Consider the following 24,710-nt stretch of genomic DNA (forward strand, 5'->3'; position numbering starts at 1 on the left):
AATGTGGGCAGGTAACAAACTCAGTGTAAACACTTACTGAGCATGTTGTCAGTAACAGTATTTGGAGTGATATAGCAATGATTTAGATACAGTTTCCACCCTCAAGGACTGAATTTTAATTTTTTTCTAGTTGTTTTCCTCATTATAAAGGTGATATATTAATAATATATGTATATGTATATATATATATATTATCCATACATAATTGTATGTGCCTAGAAAATAGGATAATCCTGGAAATTATCAAATCAGTACTGGTTACTGTTAAAGAGTGTGGGAGGAGGAGGGTAGATTTTTTTTAAATTTTATACATTTCTGTACTGTTTGAATTTCTTACATACATGTGTTAGTTTTTTCATATTTGAATGCTTTTTAAAAGGTAATACATGTTTATTGTAATTGGAAAGTATAGAAAACTGAAATGAAAAATTGTTCATAATTGTACCACCTAGAGAATCCCATTATTAACATTTTGGTGTATTCATCTTACTTCTGTGCATATTTTTTATATTGTTGGAATCAAATTATGTACATAATTTTATCCTGCTTTATTTTGCTTAATGTTACAACATAATTACTTTCCCATTTATCTCCCAAACTCTATTTAACTGTTTTAATGGCCACATTGTATTTCACTATATGGATGAACAATAATTTAACCCTAATGCTTGGATACTTAGGTTATATCCAGTTTTTCACTCTTATAACATTCTGAACATTATCATGTGTAAAGCTTTTTCTGTGATTTGAATTATTTCCTTAGAACAGATTATAGAAATAGAATTACTGAGTCTGATTTGGACATTTTAAAGATATTTGTGGTAGGTAATAACATTGATTTTTAAATGTAGTATAGTAACAACATTTACGTAGACCAAATAGTCCCATGGGTTATGGTTGTTAGGTTAAACTTTATTTTCCATTGTATTCTTTGTAACTGTATTTGGTTGTTGATGTCTTCAGATTGTCTAATAATAGTCGACTATGTTGAGCACTTTGCTCAAGACTGAAACGCTAATGCTTTTTTTCCTCAGGACTTGGAGGGAGTGGATATCATCCTAGGTGTCTGCTCTAGTGGCCTTCTGGTTTACAAAGATAAGCTGAGAATTAACCGCTTTCCTTGGCCCAAAGTGCTGAAGATTTCTTACAAACGTAGCAGCTTTTTCATTAAGATTCGGCCTGGAGAGGTACAGAATTCGTGTTTTCCTTTCCTCCTGAATCAAACACAGACCATGTCTAAAACATCTCTTCATTCCTGTTTTCCTTGTTATGTCATCTGTGAGGTCTCTCTATAGCTAACTATTTAGGTGCTGATATTTTGTTTCCTAATCAGTCCCGTGATGCTTCTTCTCTTCCTTCCTATTTGTTTTCTGGACAGTTCTCTTCATGTAGGTAAATGTACCATGGCCCAAAGTGAAATTTGGATTAATAAACTTGTTCCTTGTTTACTCCAGGTAAAAGCTTGATGGAAAATATTTATAAATTAAGTAGCATGAGATTTTTAAATTGTGGGGTTAAATTACTTATGTTTCGTACCACCAGTCCCTTACCTTATATAATTATTTGTATATGTAGGTTCTATTAGTTACTGGGAATGTGTCCTAGGGTCAAGTTCTAGATTTTTAGTAGAGTTGGATGTTCAACTTTGTACCAGGTAACTCAGTTACTAGTTGGTGGTCAATTTTCAGAATATACTAATGCTGGCCAAATTTAACTTTTATATTAAAGAGCCATCATGGTATAGCAGAAAATTGTTCAAGTAGGAATTAAATTTAAAAAAAAAAGTTCTAGTGCCTACTCTGCCACCTACTAAGTAAAAGACCCTGGATAAATCTAAAGTGTTCCTTACCATTCAAGGGGGATAATACCTGCTCTGTCAAGGTTGATTTGAAGATCAAATGAGATGACACAGGTAAAAGCTCTGAACAGGAAAGCATCGTACTAATGTAAAGAGGCTTTTTTGTGTATATATCACCATCTGCTGGTGAAAAATGGCTCATTATTTGAACATGGAAATACTGAATGTGCAGCCTTAAAATTTCGGATAAGGATTATCATTGAAGCATTTATTTATACCATAGTTATTTACCGGTGCCTAGCAAAAGTCAAAGAGTTTCAAATCCAAGAGTCATTCAGTCAACAAATATTTATTCATGGCTTTCTTTGTGTCAGACACTATTCTAGGGGCTAGGAACAGTAAATATCAATAGAAGAGTCCATCCCTCAACAATCTTTTTTTTTTTTTTAACATCTTTATTGGAGTATAATTGCTTTACAATGGTGTGTTAGTTTCTGCTTTATAACAAAGCGAATCAGCTATACATATACATGTATCCCCATATCTCCTCCCTCTAGTGTCTCCCTCCCACCCTCCCTATCCCACCCCTCTATGTGGTCACAAAGCACCGAGCCTATCTCCCTGTGCTATGAGGTTGCTTCCCACTAGCTATTTTACATTTGGTAGTGTATGTAAGTCCATGCCACTCTCTCACTTCGTCCCAGCTTCCTCTTCCCCTTCCCTGTGTCCTCAAGTCCATTCCTCAACAATCTTACATTTTAATGTGGGAAGGCAGAAAAAAATATATATATATATATGATAATGGGAAGTCCTTGGTTTCTTTAAATGTTAACTATATAATATATACTAAAAATGCAAAATTCTTACTTAAGAAAGCAATAAAGAACAACAGTAGGATTTTGAGAAGTGTAGTATAGTATTGTGACTACAACAGATGATTCAGAAGTAGCGTGGTGTAGTGGCAACCATGAAATTCTGGTTCTGCCACTTAATAGCTGTGAGACTAAGCAGGTGACTTCTCTGATCTCAGTTTCTTCATGTATAAAAATACAGATGATACTGTCTGATCATAGTGTTATTGGGAATAATAGGCACTAGAAATAAATGTCAGTGTCCTTTCCATCTTATAAAGTATGCTTAAGGCAGAAAAAAAAGAGGCAAGAGACCAGCAGGACAGTGTTTCCAGTAGCCCTGGCAGGATGTGGTTTACTTCAGTCAAAGAAGTATCTAGATAAACTAATGATCAAACAAAGAAAAAAAAAGGCATTTAATAATTCAATAATCTGGTTTGAGCCACAATCTTTAGTTCCTATTACTAAAAACGATTGCATAATAATATTAGTTAATTGGAGGAATCATCTGCTATCCTATTCCCTGATTATTGAGTAGTCTAATATCCTAAATGCAGACCGTAACTAAGGAAGAGCAGTGTCTGGACAATCAAAATGTGACTTAATTGTGTCTCAGAATAATATACAGTGTATGTGTGTGTGTGTGTGTGTGTTTCTGAACAAAATAAGATGTGTAAATGATATAAGATGCATTCCCTGGCTTCCTTGCTGTGGAAAAAAAACACTCTCAGTGAGTAAATTTCTTTTGGTAAGTAGGAAAAAATTTCAAATGATATTTTATGTCCTTAGACTAGTAACTTTCTTTTTATTCACAATGATCTCTTCTGCAGCACCTTATTTCTTTGGTCCTGTATCACTGTAGTTGAATAATACTTTATGTTCCATGTTTGCTTGTGTATTTATAGCAAGAACAGTATGAAAGTACAATCGGATTCAAACTTCCCAGTTACCGAGCAGCTAAGAAATTATGGAAAGTCTGTGTAGAGCATCACACGTTTTTCAGGTATTGTTCTCACTTAAGTATTTTTCAAGGATAAATTATTTATGCATGTTTCTATTTTAAACCTGCTATTGAAATTTCCTTCTTTGCATGGCTGGCCGTCTTTTATTTAGCTCAGGTGAGATCATCTTAAGCAAGATAAAATGAGTCTAGTTCTCCTTCTTTGGGTTGAAAAACACTGTCTTAACATTCCCAGAGCACCTTTCTGTGTATGGTAGAAGGAGGAGGGAAATGAGAAATAGGAACCTGTGTTTACTAGAGGCTCTGTGATTACCCTAACTGGAGCTAAATCCAGTTCTGTCAGGAAGAGGTACCCTGACTTACCTCCACATGGAATTTCTCTAAGGAATGCTTAACTACCTTCTGTGGGGCTCTTATACTAGGTTAAAAATGTGAAGCTGATCATTATCTTGATTCTAATAAACCCCAGAAAGGGAGCACAGAGAACCATCTTTGAAACACAGTTGTATCAGATAAACAGAAGACAGAAGAAAGTTTCATCTCCTTTGCTTTTCAAGAGGACATATAATTAACCTCTTGTGTTCATTTACCAAGCATTTTCTGTGTGCTTACCCTTTGTATAGGCACTGTGCTAGGCATTGGGAATACATCACTAGATAGTTCTAGCCCCTGTCCTGATGGAACATAAAATCTAGCAGACAAATAATTACTTCTGTTGAAAGGAGAGCCAGCTAGTTGTCAGTCTGCCTTTTTAAGAAAATATCTTTATTATAGAAAATTGCATGTATAGCACAATGAAGAGAATAGTATAATGAACTCCTCTGGTCCCAAACTCCACCTTCAACAATTATCACCCCAAGGTCAATTCTGCTTCATCTATATCCCCACTCACTCCTTCCTACTACTTCTCAGATTTTTTGAAGCAAATCCCAGACTATCATGCCATGTTGTTCATAAATAAACTTGACTCTTTATGAATGGCTCTCAAGAGAGAGAACCACGATAACTTTTTCTTCTATTTGTAATTTCATATCATACTTAGCACTAAAGAACACTGGGCAGAAAGACAAGTCAGGGAAAATAACATTTCAATTCTCATTTCAAATAGAACATGAGGCTACACCTTATATTCGATTAAAGAATCTTAATTATTGGCATTAAGATATTTCTTTATGTTTTCATCATCTTCTTTAAAACCAAGAAAATAGAGTTTTAAAAGAGGGTGAGGAAGAATAAAAAGGGTTTTTTTTCCCTTTTCTTTTAATTGAAGTATAGTTGATTTACAATGTTGTGTTTGTTTCAGGTGTACACCAAAGTGATTCAGTTATACATATATATTTTCAGATTCTTTTCCCATATAAGTGATTACAAAATATTGAGTATAGTTCCCTATGCTATATAATAGGTCCTTGTTGGTTATCTGTTTTATATATAGTAGTGTGTATATGTTAATCTCAAACTCCTAATTTTCCCCTCCCCCCAAAAAAGAGTTATTTTGAATGTTTAGTATCTATGGTATAGGTTTCAGCTGCAGCCAATGCATTTACTTGAAGGATAGCATATTTAAATCCATTGCATCAAAATAAGAGGATATATTAACATGTAATTCTTCATTACATAAAAGAAAGCATTTGCTGAATTAAACTACTCCAAAGAGAAAAAAAATACTCTCTTTTTGGTAGTATTTGATGTAGCAATTTATGCCTTTATTCAGCAAATATTTATTGAATGCCAGATTCATGCCAGGCACTATGCCAGAAGTGAAAACACAAAATGAATAAGTCATAGTCTTTGTTCTTTACCCAAAGAGAGCTCACAGTCTCATTGTGGAGACCAGCACATAAACAGATTGTTTCAATTCAGTGTAGTAAATGCCATGACAAAAGAGAGCACAGGGTACTGCTTAGAAAGAAGATGGGGTTCCTAACTGAGTTGAAAATACACCAAATATACTATTAAATAGGATTTAATAGGCATTGAATACCAGGCATTGAGTTTGGAGTGCATTTGACAAAATTATTATTCTAGGAGAGGGGAAAAAGAGCTCTGGGCTTGAATTCTGTGACTGCTCAACTTCTTAACAGCTATGACCTTAAGCAAGTAACCTTCTTTGAGGTTCAGTTTCTTTTATCTATAAAATGATGAAAATATTACAGGGGTATAGTGAAAATAGTACAGTGCTATAAAAGCATTTTGAAAACCATAAGACCCTACCTATAGAGATATAAGATTATATCATTAATATAAGCCACAAATAAATTATACATGTTGCTTTGAGAAATGACAGAATTAAAATAATGATTGCTTGATTGGACATTTGTCTTAGTAACGATAAGGAAGCTGTGAGAATTGTGAAACTTTTTAATATTTGATTTTGTCTTTAATCTCACAACCTCATTAGAGTGAGATGATATATATAATATATGATTATCATGTTTTTTCTCCACAGACTGACATCTACAGACACCATTCCTAAAAGCAAATTTCTTGCCCTGGGATCTAAATTTCGATACAGTGGCCGAACTCAGGCTCAGACCAGGCAAGCTAGTGCTCTGATTGACAGGCCTGCCCCACACTTTGAGCGTACAGCAAGTAAACGGGCATCCCGAAGCCTTGATGGAGGTTTGTATTGAATATTAATGATTTCTTGTTATCCTAACTCTTTAGAGAGAGATAAAGGAAGAATGGTTATCAGATGTGATTGGGCACTTTCAAACTAAGTACAGTTATCTATAAGAGAATCAAATTAAAGAATCTCAGTGATAAAATGAAATGGATCTCACTAATTGTCGAATTTAGTGGAATCATCTTAAGAAAAGGAGGACAGAGGTTCAGAGAGAGTAGTAACTAGATCAAGGTCCCACTGCTGGGAAGTGGTGGATTGAGCACCACTAGAATTGGAATTAGAATTCAGAATCCCTACCACAGGGTGAAACCTAATGTAGTATACTGAACTAAACCCCTCTTGAACATTTTTAAATAGTTATTTTTCAAGTAGAAAAGAGGGAAGGGGTCTGCCTCACTAGCACAATCACTGAAAAAGTTTAGATCATTTGTCATGTGTCAATTATAGACCAAAAAAACAGTCCTATTACTGGCGTGTCCAAATTTTGTTTAAATAAAAGAGGGAGGAAATAAATAAGTTTCATAATTGTATATACTGACAGAAGATCTGTTTCAGTTTTTCTAAGTTTAGTCTCAAGGATTTGAGAGCATTAGCATTACTGAAATGAAGTAATAAACCACATTCAGTTCTTTTTTTTTTTTTTTGGCCCTGCCACGTGGCTTGCAGGATCTTAGTTCCCCTACCGGGGATTGAACCTGGGCCCCAGCAGTGAAAGCACCAAGTCCTAACCACTGGATCACCAGGGGATTCCCAAGCCATATTCAGTTCTTTATGCAGCTAGAAAGAGGTGGCAAATAAATAAAAGTTCAGAAGGTAGTAACCAAAATAGAGTATTGCTGATTGCAGATCTATGCTATCTATTGTAAAAGCAAGGTGCATGTTACAATAGTTACAGGCTTCGGTTCTGGAATCAGACTGGGTTCCAATCTCAACCACTGCATTTATGATCTATCTTCTTGGGTGAGTTACGTACTCTGTGTCTCAGTTTTCTCATTTGTAAAATGGGTATGATGATAATATAATATTACCTCAAAGAATTTTCATGAGAAAATAAATGAGATGATATGCTTGGCACAATGGCTGACTCTTAATGTGACCCCCAAATATTAGCTGTCATTAAAATATTGTTAATATTCTGGCTGCAGCATTATTATTTTGTTTTGTATCATCCAGAACTATGCTGCCGTATTCTGGTTTGTTGCATTATGGGAGCATATATCAGAAATACCTAGCTCACTTTAAAGGAATCAGGAATGGGTCAGCCACACTTGGAAAAGAAATCACCTAAGTGGTAGAACTTTTGTGCTTCCGTACCACGAGTCGTGCTTCTTTCTTTCTGATGTTTCTCTACAAGGCAGATTGTAGGCTTTGTTTATTTACTCTTCATCACAACACTAGGAATTAAGCTCAGAGATTAAATAGCTTTTCTTAAGATATGATAGCTGGTGGATTGGAGTATAGGTTGGTTTAACTCCAAAACCCATGTTCTACCAGATCCATACTTACTTACTGCTTTGTTCAACTATTTTAAACTTCTGTGTGTCAGGTATTCTAGTTATTGGGGATACAGCTGTGAACATACAGACATGGTTCTGCCCTCATGGGGCTTACATTCTATGGGTAGAAACAGAAACAAAATGGAACAAGTTCAGATAGTGATAAGTGCTATAAAGAAAATAAAACAGAGTAATGGGATGGAGAGTGTCTGTGGATGGGGAAACTGGGGAGCTGTTTCAAATTGAGTGGTCCACTCTAAATTTAGAAGGTTCCTCTGAGGAGCTTCATTTGAACTGAAACCTGAATTATGAGAAGGAGCCAGCCATCCCCAAATCTGCGGGGATAAACATTCTTGAAGAGGGCGTAGCAAGTACAAAGACCTGTAGGTAGATGTGAGCTTGGCATGTGTCTAGATCAGTGCTGTCCCATAGAACTTGCCATGCTGATGAAAATCTTCTATTTTGTGATGTCCAGTTTGGTAGCCAGTAGCCACATGTGGCCATATGAACTTGAAATGTGACTGTGAAACTGAGGAACTCAATTTTAACTAAACCTAAGTGGTCACACATGGCTAGTACAAAGATCTACTCCACTACCGGGGTAGGAAAGCAGAATCTTGGTGAAGTCTGTTGCAGGATCTGAGTGAGAGATGACAACAGCTTGGACTTGAGTATTGGCGTTAAAGACAGTGAAAACTGGTCAGGGATACAATTCAGAAGTAGGGCTGACAGAATTATTGGTAAATTAAGTGTTGGAGACGGTAAGGAAAAGAAAATCAAGGTTTATTCCTAGGCTTGATCCTTTACTACAATGAGAAAGTCTGAGAGAGGAGCAGAGTTTGGGGATGTAGGAAATCTAGACTTCTCTTTTGGACATGTTAAGTGTAAGGTATGATCACTCAATCCTCATATCTGCCATATTCATATAACAACCTCAGGCATCTCTTTCTTGTCCGGTAAATCACCCTACCTCCAGTTTATCGTAGTTTTGGGGAGTTCTTCTTCTTATTTTATCCCCATTTTTCAGTGAGAAAACTAAGGCTGGAAAGTTTAAGCAACCTGTTCAAGATCTCACAGTAAGTTCCAAAGCTTGAACAAAAACTCATGTCTGTCTGATACCATATGGCTTCTTCCACTAAATGAAATTTCATTGTTATATAGATACTATGCCTGAGGTATCTTTTCTTTCTAATAGCAAAAATAACCAACAATTCAAGGGTTAGTGAGCTTTGGTACTTTGAACAAATTAGAAAGCTTTACTTTTTTTAAAAACATTTTATTTATTTTTTTAACATCTTTATTGGAGTATAACTGATTTACAATGGTGTGTTAGTTTCTGCTGTATAACAAAGTGAATCAGCTATACATATACATATATCCCCATATCTCCTCCCTCTTGAGCCTCCCTCCCACCCTCCCTCTCCCACCCCTCTAGGTGGTCACACAGCACCGAGCTGATCTCCCTGTGCTATGTGGCCGCTTCCCACTAGCTATCTCTTTTACATTTGATAGTGTATATATGTCCATGCTACTCTCTCACTTCCTCCCAGCTTACCCTTCCCCCTCCCCGTGTCCTCAAGTCCATTCTTTACGTCTCTGTCTTTATTCCTGTCCTGCCCCTAGGTTCTTCAGAACCTTTTTTTTTTTTTTAGATACCATATATATGTGTTAGCATACAGTATTTTTCTATTTCTTACTTACTTCACTCTGTATGACAGACTCTAGGTCCATCCACCTCACTACAAATAACTCAGTTTCATTTCTTTTTATGGCTGAGGAAAGCTTTACTTATAAAGATGCTTCTGTTACTTGTAGAAATAACATGTTGACTGTCTATTTTTCTAGCTATAGAAACCTCACAGTTCAATTCAAGATTTTTTTTTTTTTTGCGGTACACAGGCCTCTCACTGTTTGTGGCCTCTCCCATTGCGGAGCACAGGCTCCAGACGCACAGGCTCAGTGGCCATAGCTCACGGGCCTAGCCGCTCCGTGGCATGTGGGATCATCCCAGACCGGGGCACGAACCTGTGTCCCCTGCATCGGCAGGTGGACTCTCAACCACTGCACCACCAGGGAAGCCCTCAATTCAAGATTTTAAAAAACCTTGATGTCTCTGTCTACTGACTAATATTGGCCAGTTCTTATTAAATTATACACTGTATTCCTGGCGGGAAATCAAAAATTTGTTTTCAAATGTTGTAGCAATGTTTGAGTTTCCAAAACTACAACATGTAAAACAATTCTAAAGGAAAACAGTCAGAGCTTTGGTGGCTTTACCATTAGTATCACAGAGTTTGGGGAGCTTAGAAAAAGTTTTTTTTCCTTTTTCAAGGTTTGTGGCAACCCTGTTTGGAGCTAGTCTATTGGCGCCATTTTCCCAACAGCATTTGCTTACTTAGTGTCTGTGTCACATTTTTTTAAAATTTTTTAATTTAATTTTATTTTTTTATACAGCAGGTCCTTATTAGTCATCAATTCTATACACATCAGTGTATACATGTCAATCCCAATTGCCGAATTCATCCCACCCCCACCCCCCCGCAGTTTTCCCCCTTGGTGTCCATATGTTTGTTCTCTACATCTGTGTCTCAACTTCTGCCCTGCAAACCGATTCATCTGTACCATTTTTCTAGGTTCCACATATATGCATTAATATATGATATTTGTTCTCCTTCTGACTTACTTCACTCTATATGACAGTCTCTAGATCCATCCATGTCTCTACAAATGACCCTATTTCATTCTTTTTTGTGGCTGAGTAATATTCCATTGTATATATGTACCACATCTTCTTTATCCATTCGTATGTCAGTGGGAATTTAGGTTGCTTCCATGACCTGGCGATTGTAAATAGTGCTACAATGAACATTGGGGTTGCATGTGTCTTTTTGAATTATGGTTTTCTCTGGGTATATGCCCAGTAGTGGGATTGCTGGATCATATGGTAATTCTATTTTTAGTTCTTTAAGGAACTTCCATACCGTTCTCCATAGTGGCTGTATCAATTTACATTCCCACCAACAGTGCAAGAGGGTTCCCTTTTATCCACACTCTCTCCAGCATTTGTTGTTTGTAGATTTTCTGATGATGCCCATTCTAACTGGTGTGAGGTGATACCTCATTGTAGTTTTGATTTGTATTTCTCTAATAATTAGTGATTTTGAGCAGCTTTTCATGTGCTTCTTGGCCATCTGTATGTCTTCTTTGGAGAAATGTCTATTTAGGTCTTCTGCCCATTTTTGGATTGGGTTGTTTGTTTTTTTAATATTGAGCTGCATGAGCTGTTTATATATTTTGGAGAGTAATCCTTTGTCCATTGATTCGTTTGCAAATATTTATACGAAGTTTTAAAAATAATTTTTTTCTAACCCACTTAATCAGTCACTACAACACATGTAATTGTCACATCTGTTAGAAGCATTTTTTTTTTTGCGGTACGCGGGCCTCTCACTGTTGCGGCCTCTCCCGTTGCGGAGCACAGGCTCCAGATGCGCAGGCCAAGTGGCCATGGCTCATGGGCCCAGCTGCTCCGTGGCATGTGGGATCTTCCCGGACCGGGGCACAAACCCATGTCCCCTGCATTGGCAGGCGGACTCTCAACCACTGCGCCACCAGGGAAGCCCCTGAAAACTTTTTAAAGATGCATGATCTTAAGTGGTGTTGGTCTTGATAATTACCACAGTACTTGCTGTGTTGTAATTGCTTAACAAATAAATTTTGAAAATAAGATGATTATTTTTCTTATTTAGTTGAATGTGAGCACAATTTTTATGTTCCACACTTTCTATGTGATATTTTAAGTGCATTAGAATTTCCTGTTACAACTCTTGTCCCTCTGTTTAATTTCTCTGCTCGGGAGAAAAGTACTTAAAAAAAATGCTTACTCAAATCCTGATGACTAATGAAGCTGAGTACCTTTCCATAGTTTATAGGCTATTCGCATATCATTATTTCTGAAGTGCCTATTCAGATCTTTTGCTCATATTTTTATTGGGTTGTCTGTCTTATTAATGTGTAGGGGTTCTTTATATATTCTTGTCTCACTCACAGTCTTAGGGAGAAAGCATCAGTATTTCATCATTAAGTGTGATGTTTGCTTTGGGTTTTATGTAGCTACCTCTTATCAGATAAGGAAATATCTAAGAGTTTTTATCATGAATGAATGGTGACTTTTATCAAATGGTTTTCACTTCATTGGTTGATATAATATGATTTTCTCCTTTCTTATCTTTTTTTTTTTTTTTTTTTTTTGCTGTACGTGGGCCTCTCACTGTTGTGGCCTCTCCCGTTGTGGAGCACAGGCTCTGGACACGGAGGCTCAGTGGCCATGGCTCACGGGCCTAGCTGCTCCGTGGCATGTGGGATCTTCTTGAACCGGGGCACGAACCCATGTCCCCTGCATTGGCAAGCAGACTCCCAACCACTGTGCCACCAGGGAAGCCCCGATTTTCTCCTTTTAAAAAAAAAAAATTTGGGCTTCCCTGGTGGCGCAGTGGTTGAGAGTCCGCCTGCCGATGCAGGGGACACGGGTTCGTGCCCCGGTCTGGGAAGATCCCACATGCCGCGGAGCGGCTGGGCCCGTGACCCATGGCCGCTGAGCCTGCGCGTCCGGAGCCTGTGCTCCACAATGGGAGAGGCCACAACAGTGAGAGGCCCGCATACCGCAAAAAAAAAAAAAAAAAATTATCTATTTATTTTTGGCTGTGTTGGGTCTTCGTTGCTTCGCTCAGGCTTTCTCTAGTTGCCGCAAGCAGGAGCTACTCTTCGTTGCCGTGCATGGGCTTCTCATTGTGGTTGCTTCTATTGTTGCAGAGCATGGGCTCTAGGCACGTGGGCTTCAGTAGTTGTGACACATGGGCTCAGTAGTTGTGGCTCGTGGGCTCTAGAGTGCAGGCTCAGTAGTTGTGGCGCATGGGCTTAGTTGCTCCGTGGCATGTGGGATCTTCCCGGACCACGGCTCAAACCTGTGGCACCCGCATTGGCAGGCGGATTCTTAACCACTGTGCCACCAGGGAAGTCCTGTTTTTCTCCTTTCTTATGTTACTTGGTGGATTACATTGATTGACTTTCCATTGTTAAGCCTTCTTGGCATTCATGAAGTAGACTCAATTTGATCATAGTATACTTTTCTTATGTCATTTTAGGCTTTTTGAAATGATTTTCATGAGAGAGATAGGCCTGTAATTTTCCTTTCTTGTAATGTTGTCAGGTTTTAGTATCAAGTTTATTCTGGCCTCATTAAATAAATTGAGAAGGATTCCCTCTTTTTCTGTTCTCTGGAAGAATTTTATGTAAGATTGGTATTATATCTTCCTTAATGTTTGGAAGAATTCACCTATAAAGCCAGTTGATTCTAAAGATCCCTTTGTGAGAGGGTTCTTTACTTACAGAGTCAACGTCTTTATTAGAAAGGACTATTAAGATGTTCTAGTTCTTGGTAATTGCATTTTTCTAGGAAATGTCCATTCCATCTAAAATTTCAAATTTATTGCCATAAAGTTGTGTATCTTTTTAATATCTATAAGGTCTCTAGCACTTTTGTGTTCCTGATATTGGTAATTTGTGAACCCACCCCCCCCTTTTTTTTTAAGAATCTTGCTACAGATCTATTAATTTTATTACTCTTTCCAAAGAACCAACTTTTAGTTTTGTTTTCTTTATATATATATATATATATATATATATATATATATATTTTTTTTTTTTTTTTTTTTTTTTTTTTTTGCGGTACCCGGACCTCTCACTGTTGCGGCCTCTCCCGTTGCAGAGCACAGGCTCTGGACGCGCAGGCTCAACAGCCATGGCTCACGGGCCCAGCCGCTCCGCGGCACGTGGGATCCTCCCAGACCGGGTCACGAACCTGTGTCCCCTGCATCAGCAGGCAGACTCTCAACCACTGTGCCACCAGGGAAGCCCTCTTATATATTTTTAATTTAATTTATGCCAGCTAGTATCTTTATTATTTTCCTTTTGCTTTTATTGAACTGTTCTTTTTCTAATTTCTTAAAAGGATACCCATTGATGTTTCTTATTTCTTAACAACCTGACCTTAGAATTCAAGTGATTTGCCTAAGGTCACATAGTTAGTCAGTGACAGAGCTAGAAGTAGAATCTAGAACTGTTCTCCCAGTGCTGCATTTTTTATTCTTCACCATGATGACTTCTGTTTTTGTAGAAGGAAGAGAATGAAAGATGTCAATAGTCAGTATTCATTGAGCACTTAGTATGTTCCAGACACTGTTCTAAACATTTTACATATATTATCTTTTAATCATCTGAATTGCATATAAACTGAGTAGACAAATCTTTTGTAGTTCTGTTTTTAAGTGTCTTTTTTTTTTTTTTTTCTCTGTGTGCTGTCTTCTCAGTATAAGTACTGGAAACATTTCTATGGAAGCTGTTTTTCCCTCCTTTTCCTAGATCCTTTTCCATTCCTCTTAAAAGGGAGACTTTCCCCTATTAGGCCTCCCTCTTTTTTTTTTTTAATGAATATAATCCTCTAAGCTAGAGATGGTGTATTAGGGAAACTTTAATAAGAAATGCTTTATAAGGGGCCTCATTTTAATGAACATTCCCTTTCTCTTTTATATCTGGTGCTCAAAGCATCTGCTTCACCAGCTGAAGAACTAAAACTGGTTTCAATCCTAGTTCATATAATAAGAGGGGGAAGTCACAAGGATAAGCTAATAATGACAGCAAGGATTTTTCAGTTTATATTTTTGTTGCACTTTTTGCTTTTCAAACCATTTCCATATATTCCTCTTTGGTACCAACAACCTAGCAGACAAGAAACATTTAGGAATTCTTGTTTTACTCATGAGGAAACTGGGGCACAAGAAAAGTTATATAACTTCCTAGGATCACACAACCAAGCTGTTCATCCGTCCAGTGAGTAGTGGTTGCAGTGATTCTTGCCAGGGGAATACATCCATATCATCTTTGGAGCTTTAAAACAAAACAAATACCTAGGCCTCACTCTTAGATACCACATCTGTGTATTGTGGAACTGAGCATCAGCTGGGTTTTTTGTTTGTTTTTCAAGATCTGTAGATGACTCATGTGGGCCCTCTGATAATGGGATCACTGATCCACTGCATACCCATTGTACCTATACCGTACTAGCAGAAATTATTCCAGTAAGTAACAGAACAAGAACTAGAATTTAAGACTCCTTTTACACAATGTGATGGTTTTGAGTTTTACGCTTCTCTGCTCTAATAAATAACTAAGTTTCTGTTGTTGTCAGATAAGAGCAACATAATACTGGAGTTAATGGGTCCACAAGATATGACAACCAGCATTCTTCTTTGCCTAGACCTTCAATAATGGGAAATAATTGAATTTTTAAAGTTAAATGTTCTCTATCTATGTATCAAAATCTTTTAATAGTTAACAAATGAATTCATAAAACTGAAAAACCAAAACATCTTAAAAAGTAACCATTACCTCCAACACTGAATATACTAAAAAGCATTGAATTATATAGTCTAAATGGGTGAGTTTTGTGGGTCAATAGAGCTGTTTAAAAAGACAAGAACCACAGTCAACTACCATGATTCTCTGGGGTGATCCATAGTTTTCATAGCCTTCTTATGGAGAAAAGGAAAGAAATTTGCGTCTCTCCAGAGCTCCTAGTGATATGTTTCACTTGAACTGCATTTCAATGTGTGCATTATTAGTTTTTGCCCAACATACTCTTGAAATAATATTAACCCATAAAAAATACAAAGACTTAGGTATGATATTAAAAGTTATTATATGTAGGATTTATAAAGTGATTTTATATCCACTGAGTATACCAACCATCCTGTAGAATTCATATCTTCGACATTTTACAAATGGTGGAACTTTCTGGCTCTGTTTCTAACTGCCGATTTCTACACCTATACCTACTTTCCCACATATAGTACAGATTTCCAGGGCTAGAAATGCTGAAGACTTAAATTATTTGGCTCTGCAGTATTAGTACTGGATTAAAACCAAATGCAAGTGGCAAAATAACACATGGTGAAAGCATGGGCTATGTTTCTCTGATGCCAGGCAGAAGCGAATTAATTCTTTGAGAGGAGGTGTGAATACACATGTATAATGATACTTTAACACAACTGTGAGCAAAATATTTTGTCACATTCCCCTGTGTTGTTAGATTTGGTCTGCCATCTGCCATTCTTTCATTGACTGGCTTAGAGCACTCATGAGTAGCAGGGACTTGCAAGAGGCTACAGAGTGTTCATTGAAAGATCAGGTAGATCCTTGAGGGGGATGGGGGGCAGAAGAATTGGGAGTTTGGGATTAGCAGATACAATCTAGTATATATAGGATGGATAAACAACAAAGTCCTACTGTATAGCACAGGGAACTATATTCAATATCCTGTGATAAACCATAATGGAAAAGAATATGAGAAAGAATATATATATGGATGAATTGCTTTGCTATACAGCAGAAATTAACACAACATTGTAAATCAACTATACTTTAATAAAATATTTTTTAAAAAAAAGAAAAAAAGGGGCTTCCCTGGTGGTGCAGTGGTTGAGAGTCTGCCTGCCGATGCAGGGGACACGGGTTCGTGCCCCGGTCTGGGAAGATCCCACATGCCGCGGAGCGGCTGGGCCCGTGAGCCATGGCTGCTGAGCCTGCGCGTCCGGAGCCTGTGCTCCGCAATGGGAGAGGCCACAGCAATGAGAGGCCCGTGTACCACAAAAAAAAAAAAAAAAAAAAAAAAGGAAAAAAAAGGAAAGATAAAGTAGATCCTTGTGTTTCTATGGCTTTTCCTATGTATCCTCTGAGGAGTTATTTCTTTCATTGGACATCATTACAGAACATCAAGCATTTTTTTTCTTGGTGTTGTGTATATGAAGTAGTTATGAATTTCAAATTTTAATCTGTTCTGATTCATGGAATTCCTTTGTATGACCTAATTTTTACTGCTTATACATCTAAATTTATCAGGAAAGGTTAAGTTCAGAATATTCAGTTTAAGAAGGCAGGAAAAGAATCAACATTGTGAAAATGACTATACTACCCAAAGCAATCTACAGATTCAATGCAATCCCTATCAAACTACCACTGGCATTTTTCACAGAACTAAAACAAAAAATTTCACAATTTGTATGGAAACACAAAAGACCCCGAATAGCCAAAGCAATCTTGAGAAAGAAAAACGGAGCTGGAGGAATCAGGCTCCCTGACTTCAGACTATATACTACAAAGCTACAGTAATCAAGACGGTATGGTACTGGCACAAAAACAGAAATATAGATCAATGGAACAGGATAGAAAGCCCAGAGATCAACCCACGCTCATATGGTCACCTTATATTTGATAAAGGAGGCAAGAATATACAGTGGAGAAAAGACATCCTCTTCAATAAGTGGTGCTGGGAAAACTGGACAGGTACATGTAAAAGAATGAAATTAGAATGCTCCCTAACACCATACACAAAAATAAACTCAAAATGGATTAAAGACCTAAATGTAAGGGCAGACACTATAAAACTCTTAGAGGAAAACATAGGCAGAACCCTCTATGACATAAATCACAGCAAGATCCTTTTTGACCCACCTGCTAGAGAAATGGAAATAAAAACAAATATAAACAAATGGGACGTAATGAAACTTAAAAGCTTTTGCACAGCAAAGGAAACCATAAACAAGACAAAAGGACAACCCTCAGAATGGGAGAAAATATTTGCAAATGAAGCAACTGACAAAGGATTAATCTCCAAAATTTAGAAGCAGCTCATGCAGCTCAGTATCAAAAAAATAAACAACCCAATCCAAAAATGGGCAGAAGACCTAAATAGACATTTCTCCAAAGAAGATGTACAGATTGCCAACAAACACAGGAAAGAATGCTCAACATCATTAATCATTAGAGAAATGCACATCAAAACTACAATGAGCTATCATCTCACACCAGTCAGAATAGCCATCATCAAAAAATCTAGAAACAATAAATGCTGGAGAGGGTGTGGAAAAAAGGGAACTCTCTTGCACTGTTGGTGGGAATGTGAATTGGTACAGCCACTATGGAGAACAGTATGGAGTTTCCTTAAAAAACTAAAAATAGGGGCTTCCCTGGTGGTGCAGTGGTTGAGTCCGCCTGCCGATGCAGGGGACACGGGTTCGTGCCCTAGTTCGGGAAGATCCCACATGCCGCGGAGCGGCTGGGCCCGTGAGACATGGCCCATGAGCCTGCGGGTCCGGAGCCTGTGCTCCGCAACGGGAGAGGCCACAACAGTGAGAGGCCCGCGTACCGCAAAAAAAAAAACAACTAAAAATAGAACTACCAAACGACCCAGCAATCCCACTACTGGGCATATACCCTGAGAAAACCAAAATTCAAAAAGTCATGTACTACAATGTTCATTGCAGCTCTATTTACAATAGCCAGGACATGGAAGCAACCTAAGTGTCCATCGATGAATGGACACTGGTAGTGTCCATTTGTAGTGAGGTGGATGGACCTAGAGTCTGTCATACAGAGTGAAGTCAGTCAGAAAGAGAAAAATACCGTGCGCTAACGCATATATATGGAATCTAAAAAAAAGAAAAATGGTCATGAAGAACCTAGGGGCAAGACGGGAATAAAGATGCAGACCTACTAGAGAATGGGCTTGAGGATACGGGGAGGGAGGGGGAAGGGTAAGCTGGGACAAAGTGAGAGAGTGGCATGGACATATATACTCTACCAAACGTAAAATAGATAGCTAGTGGGAAGCAGCTGCATAGCACAGGTAGATCAGCTCGGTGCTTTGTGACCACCTAGGGGGTGGGATAGGGAGGGTGGGAGGGAGGGAGACACAAGAGGGAAGAGATATGGGGATATATGTATATGTATAACTGATTCACTTTGTTATAAAACAGAAACTAACACACCATTGTAAAGCAATTATACTCCAATAAAGATGTTTAAAAAAAAGGCAGGAAAGTGTGTAATAAAAATTATAAAGATTTCCATGTAAGATAATTAAAATTTAAAAGTCTCAGCACATGAAGGGTAATGATCTGTTATCAGAAATATTAAATCATGTGGAAACACACTACATTCCTAGACATTACCAGGTAAGTGAGGTCTTACTACAAAGTATATGGATGTTTTCTTTTAGTTCCTGAAAGAATGAAGATAAAAATCATAAAAAGGTTATGAGTGATTGTTTTTAAGTGAGTGATCTGAAACTTAGATGCCCAGTAATCCAAACCAAAACAACTCTTAACTCTGTGAAAAGATAAAGCTTTTGTCATAAGCTTATATTGTATATTCCCTCTAAAACTGTCTGTATAGTCTATATACAGTCTTTGCCCTAAATCAGGGTTTCTTAACCTAGCAACCTTGTCCTGTACACACTAGAGCCAGTACCCCCTCCTACTTCACTCCTCAATTGTGACAACCAAAAATGTCTCTAGACAATTGCCAAATGTTCTCTGCGGTGTCAAAATCACCCCTGGTTTAGAACTACTGCCCTAAATATATTAGAGAATAGGAACAATAATGCAAATTGATAAGACTTTGCAAGAGGATAGGGTAGAACTCAAAGGGTTGTTTTGGTTTTTTTAAGGACTAAAGGCCAAAGGTTTTGAATTTTATTTCATTTTTAAAATATTTTTGGAGTATAGTTGATTACAATGTTGTGTTAGTTTCTGCGGTGCAGCAAAGTGAATCAATTATACATAATCATATATCCACTCTTTTAGATTCTTTTCCCATATAGGTCATTATAGAGTATTGAGTAGAGTTCCCTGTGCTATACAGTAGGTTCTTATTAGTTATCTGTTTTATATGTAGTAGTGTGTATATGCCAATCCTAATCTCCCAACCTTATCCCTCCCCTCCCCTTTCCTTCTTGGTAACCATAAATTTGTTTTCTACATTTGTGACTCAATTTCTGTTTTGTAAATAAGTTCATTTGTACCATTTTTTTAGATTCCACATATAAGTGATATCCTATGATATTTGTCTTTCTCTGTCTGACTGACTTCACTCAGTACAACAATCTCTAGGTCCATCGATGTTGCTGCAAATGGCATTATTTTGTTCTTTTCTTATGGCCGAGTAATATTCCACTGTATATATGTACCACATCTTCTTTATCTGTTCATCCGTCAGTGTACACTTAGGTTGCCTCCATGTCCTGGCTATTGTAAATAGTGCTGCAGTGAACATTGGGGTGCATGTGTCTTTTCAAATTATGGTTTTCTCCAGATATATGCCCAGGAGTGGGATTGTTGGATCATATGGTAGCTCTATTTTTAGTTTTTTAAGGAAACTCCATACTGTTCTGTATGGTAGTGGCTGTACCAATTTACATTGCCACCAACAGTGTAGGAGGGTTCCCTTTTCTCTACACCCTCTCCAGCATTTATTGTTTGTGGATTTTTTTGATGATGGCCATTCTGACCAGTGTGAGGTAATACCTCATTGTAGTTTTGATTTGCCTTTCTCTAATAATAAGTGATGTTGAGCATCTTTTCATGTGCCTCTTGGCCATCTGTATGTCTTCTTTGGAGAAATGCCTATTTAGATCTTCCACCCATTTTTTGATTGGGTTGTTTGGTTTTTTTTGATATTGAGCTGCATGAACTTTTATGTATTTTAGAGATTAATCCCTTATCAGTCACTTTGTTTGCAAATATTTTCTCACATTCAGTGGGTTGTCTTTTCATTTTGTTTATAGTTTCCTTTGCTGTGCAAAAGCTTTTAAGTTTCATTACGTCCCATTTGTTTATTTTTGTTTTTATTTTCATTACTCTAGGAGGTGGATCAAAAAAGATCTTGTTGCAATTTATGTCAGAGAGTGTTCTGCAAATGGATTAAATGCCCCAACCAAAGGACATAGAGTGGCTGAATGGATTGAATTTTATTTTTATTTATTTATTTATTTGTTTGTTTTTTGTGGTACGCGGGCCTCTCATGGTTGTGGCCTCTCCCATTGCGGAGCACAGGGCTCCGGATGTGCAGGTTCAGCAGCCATGGCTCACGGGCCTAGCCGCTCCACGGCATATGGTATCCTCCTGGACCGGGGCACGAACCCGTGTCCCCTGCATCGGCAGGCGGACTCTCAACCACTGCGCCACCAGGAAGCCCTGAATTTTATTTTTTAATCAAACAATTAAAAAGGAAAGTGTCTGGTTCAAAGATTTGCCCTTAAACAAGCTTAAAGAAGCATCAAAATGTGTACATGTCTTATAAGAAGATTCCTTTATCAAGCTATTTTGTAATCATTCCGAGGAGGCTTAGCAGAAGAAATCAGACTTAATCCTTTTTCCTAGAATATATTTTTAGGTTCCTGAAATCACCTATAAATAAATGGATCTGTATTTCAAAAAGCCTTCATAGAAGAAATCAGACTTAATTAACCCATTTTTTCCTTCATAGACTACCTTGCAGGTTCTTGAAACTAATAGATTACAAGGTTAAACAATCTTGCCAACTTTTTAATAAAATGAGTTTTCCATTTTTTTTTTCATATTTTGCTGTCCACGTCCACCCCCCTCCCACCTCCTGTCCCACCCTTTATGGAACATTATCGTCAGGACATTGTAGCTTTTCTGTTAGGATACTTTTAGCTTTCTTATTGCCATTATTGCCATCAGTTACCTGCCCGAGCACTAATAATTTATTTTTTACCTTCTGTCTGATAGCCCACTGGACACTGTACCACTCGTATGTGTCCTGGAGTCACAATTATTTCACCTGGTGGCTGTGAAGTAGTACAGTGACTCTTGCCTTCCCTTATCCTTCACTTGTGCCTTTTTCACATAGCAGCAGCCGTTGATTCAGCAGACCGAAGTCCTCGGCCCACCTCTGCACCAGCCATTGCTCAGAGTCAGGCCGCAGAAGGCAGCGTCCCAGGTGCACCTGTTAAAAAAGCAGTGGTTTCTAAAGCCCCGAAGGAAACAGTGGAGGTTGAAGTGAAAAAGGAAGAAGTCCCACCTGAGCAACCTGAGCCAGAGCTCACAGAAGCGTGGAAGGTATGTCATAAGCCCAAATGTCTAGCTAATTCACTTTTTGGTTCAGAGGTGTTGACTCCTTGACCAGGAAGATTCTCAAAGCACTATCTTTTGTCGAATCCTAACAAAGTTATTTCTTCCTCACTCTTTCTGAAAGAAGATATCTCCCATTAACCTGTAAAATATATTCATAGAATTATGTCATGAAGTACTATAAGCTATCCCAGTTTTTCTGGTGACCCACAGCTTTACCCAACTTAAATCTTAAAAAATGAGTCTGTAAAACACACCAGCACTGTGATCATCTGTTTTTAAAAATAATTTTTACTCATCCAGAAGGAATCTCCACATTCCTTTTTAAGAGTAAGCTCTGCTAGTATGAGTGAAATATAATTTGATTTCCTAAAATGGATATATGTGTAACATACCCAAAGAATATCCAGATATTATATAAAGCACATGTATATGGTTATTCAAATCTTAAGAAACTTTACAAAAAGGGGAAGATCCATTATGTAGGGGAGGTTATGCTACTGGCTTGTTTACAGTTCTGAGTTGATTGTACCCACAGTCATGGAACTTTGTTGAAAAATCACCAATTTAATTAGTGGATTTCCCAAGAATAACAGTATCTGGACTGATCTTTTATATGTTGATAAGCTTTTTAAAATACATTTAAGCAGTGATGGAGTTGAGCTGTCAGTTCAGATTTATTGAAGTAAATACGAGTCTCACTGTTGACAACAGGAATTAATAGAAGCAGTCTTTATAAGAAAAATTACACTTTTATGTGTCTGTTAAGAAATTTAAAACCATATAAGACCTTGGTAAGGGCTCTCCCCTTGGCAGATGGATTAATCCTGTTCTTTTGGAGCCAGTTCAATATCTAGTTTACCTATAGAGCAGTGGCCAATCTGGCTCTGTTTTTTTTTTTTTGCGGTACGCGGGCCTCTCACTGTTGTGGCCTCTCCCGTTGCGAAGCACAGGCTCCGGACGTGCAGGCCCAGCGGCCATGGCTCACGGGCCCAGCTGCTCCGCGGCATGTGGGATCTTCCCAGACCGGGGCACAAACCCGTGTACCCTGCATCGGCAGGCGGACTCTCAACCACTGCGCCACAAGGGAAGCCCCTCTGGCTCTGTTTTGATTGTATTAAAAAAACCACCAAACTATTCAATATGACATATAGTTTTTATGGTCCTTTGAGACCAACTTGAATCCAGAGTGAATGGTAGGTGTTTGCATTTTTGTATCTAGCCAAATGTGCATGACATTGACCACCGGGTTCAGTATCAACAGTGCCTTTTTAATGTTAGACTACTTTAGTTCTTAATGTTAGGGTAGCTCACCTGGCACTTTTGACTGTCCTTCCGTTTGTAATACTAACTGAAAAGTGTTAAATTACTGGAATTGACAAGGGAATCTTTTTGGTGGCTAAGATTCTTTTGGCTTTCTGCTAACTTATTTGTTCTTTTGCCTATCTGACAGACATAAGTATCTTCAAGAATAGGTTCCCTTTGCTCTTGGGACCTCAGCAGAGTGGAGAGATCACTTCCTGTTATATGCTCACCATTTAAGTGCCAGTTGGGGGTCTTCTTGCCAGTTAATTCTATATAAGTAAATTTTGAGATACTTGTATTGAGATCAGACTGAAAGCCACCTCTGATAACCTTCTGTTACTGTAATAGTAGTGACAGAGTTAAGGGTGACTCTGAGTTGATTTTATTTGTAGCAGTTAGAAAATAATTATGGAATTTGCCTGAAGCCGTATTTACTATATAAAGCAGCAGTAGTAATAAAGTAGCCTTGTAATTGTGGAAATCTCATTGCCTAACACTAAGTTGGTGCCAGATCGAGATAGCTTTTTGCCATCTTGAGTCATTTGACAAGACCTACTTTGCAGGTGTGGAGATAGTACCTTTCCTCGTGTGCATCTTTATCTCCATTGATATTCTCTGTAGGAGCATAAATAGAACTACTGTTGCTACTTGGTCTCCATTCTTAGACTGAAGTACAGGCTCTCAATTTCTTGCTGTTGGATTGCTAAGGACCCAAAGCAAGAAGTCATTATTCATTTAAACAAGTAATTTAAGCTTTACAAAATAATTGAAAACTTCCATTTGCTAAGCATTCACAACTCTATGAAGATATTATCTCCGTTTTATCAATAAAAGACTTAAAACTCAGGTGAAATAACTTGTTAATAGCAACACAGCAATAATCCCAGAATAATCCCAGTTATTTCTACTGGGATTCAGAGTAGAAATAACCCAAATTGTTAATTACCCCAGTAGTTAAAAGGACTGTAGCCAGATGTGCTTATGATTTGACAGTGTCACAAAGGTTGGTATCATCTTATGTTCTTTACATTCAGTCCTAGAGAAAACAGCACAATGACATTATATTCTGAGGTAATACTGCCACGTGTGATTAAAAAGAATGTGTCAAGGGAATTCCCTGGAGGTCCAGTGGTTATGACTATGTGCTTTCACAGCTGAGGGCCCAGGTTTGATCCCTGGTTGGGGACCTAGGATCTTGCAAGCTGCACAGTGGCCAGAAAAAGAAAAAAAGAAAGAAAGAGTACATCAAAACCACAGATTAATGAGGTTCTGTAAAGAACGTAATGATACAGGGTGATTGATTTGACCCTTAATAAAAACATTTTTCTCATTTTGATATATCCAGTGCTTTAGGCATTGCTCACTCTTGGTTTTTAAATTTATGCTTACTCCATTTTGGGTATATAAAATGACTGCTGCTAAAGGTATTTCAAAGCCAGGCAGGAGGCCTTAGTTATTCTCTTCCTGTTCTTAAGGATGAATCTTTTCCATCCACCGAACACATGGGCTCCAACTCCCTGGAGAGGAGATTACAGTGTGTTGAATGTTGCAGCTGAGCCCTGTGTGTGCTTATTTATAAATCAGCCTTGGAAGTAATTGCATGCATCAGTAACAATTTGGATTGAGTTTATTTTGATGTGTTGTTGTCTAATAAACTCAAGGGTTAAACTTGCCTCCTTAAATAT

General features: G+C 37.8%; 1 protein-coding gene across 22 annotated transcripts in view; it reads left to right on the plus strand.

The window, feature by feature from the left end:
* Positions 1-24,710, plus strand: part of EPB41 (erythrocyte membrane protein band 4.1) — a 206,028-nt gene that overhangs the window by 121,981 nt on the left and 59,337 nt on the right. For 17 of the 22 annotated variants that reach the window (XM_060089309.1, XM_060089302.1, XM_060089312.1 and 14 more), the window contains exons 9-12: positions 1,035-1,187; positions 3,555-3,652; positions 6,060-6,232; positions 21,500-21,708. In XM_060089309.1, coding sequence (XP_059945292.1) covers positions 1,035-1,187; positions 3,555-3,652; positions 6,060-6,232; positions 21,500-21,708 — 633 coding nt within the window. The remainder of the gene's footprint in view (positions 1-1,034; positions 1,188-3,554; positions 3,653-6,059; positions 6,233-21,499; positions 21,709-24,710) is intronic. The other 5 variants (XM_060089306.1, XM_060089308.1, XM_060089291.1 and 2 more) reach the window with 1 other exon arrangement.

Source organism: Mesoplodon densirostris, chromosome 2 (genome assembly GCF_025265405.1).
Source record: "Mesoplodon densirostris isolate mMesDen1 chromosome 2, mMesDen1 primary haplotype, whole genome shotgun sequence".
Classification (NCBI taxonomy): Eukaryota; Metazoa; Chordata; class Mammalia; order Artiodactyla; family Ziphiidae; genus Mesoplodon; species Mesoplodon densirostris.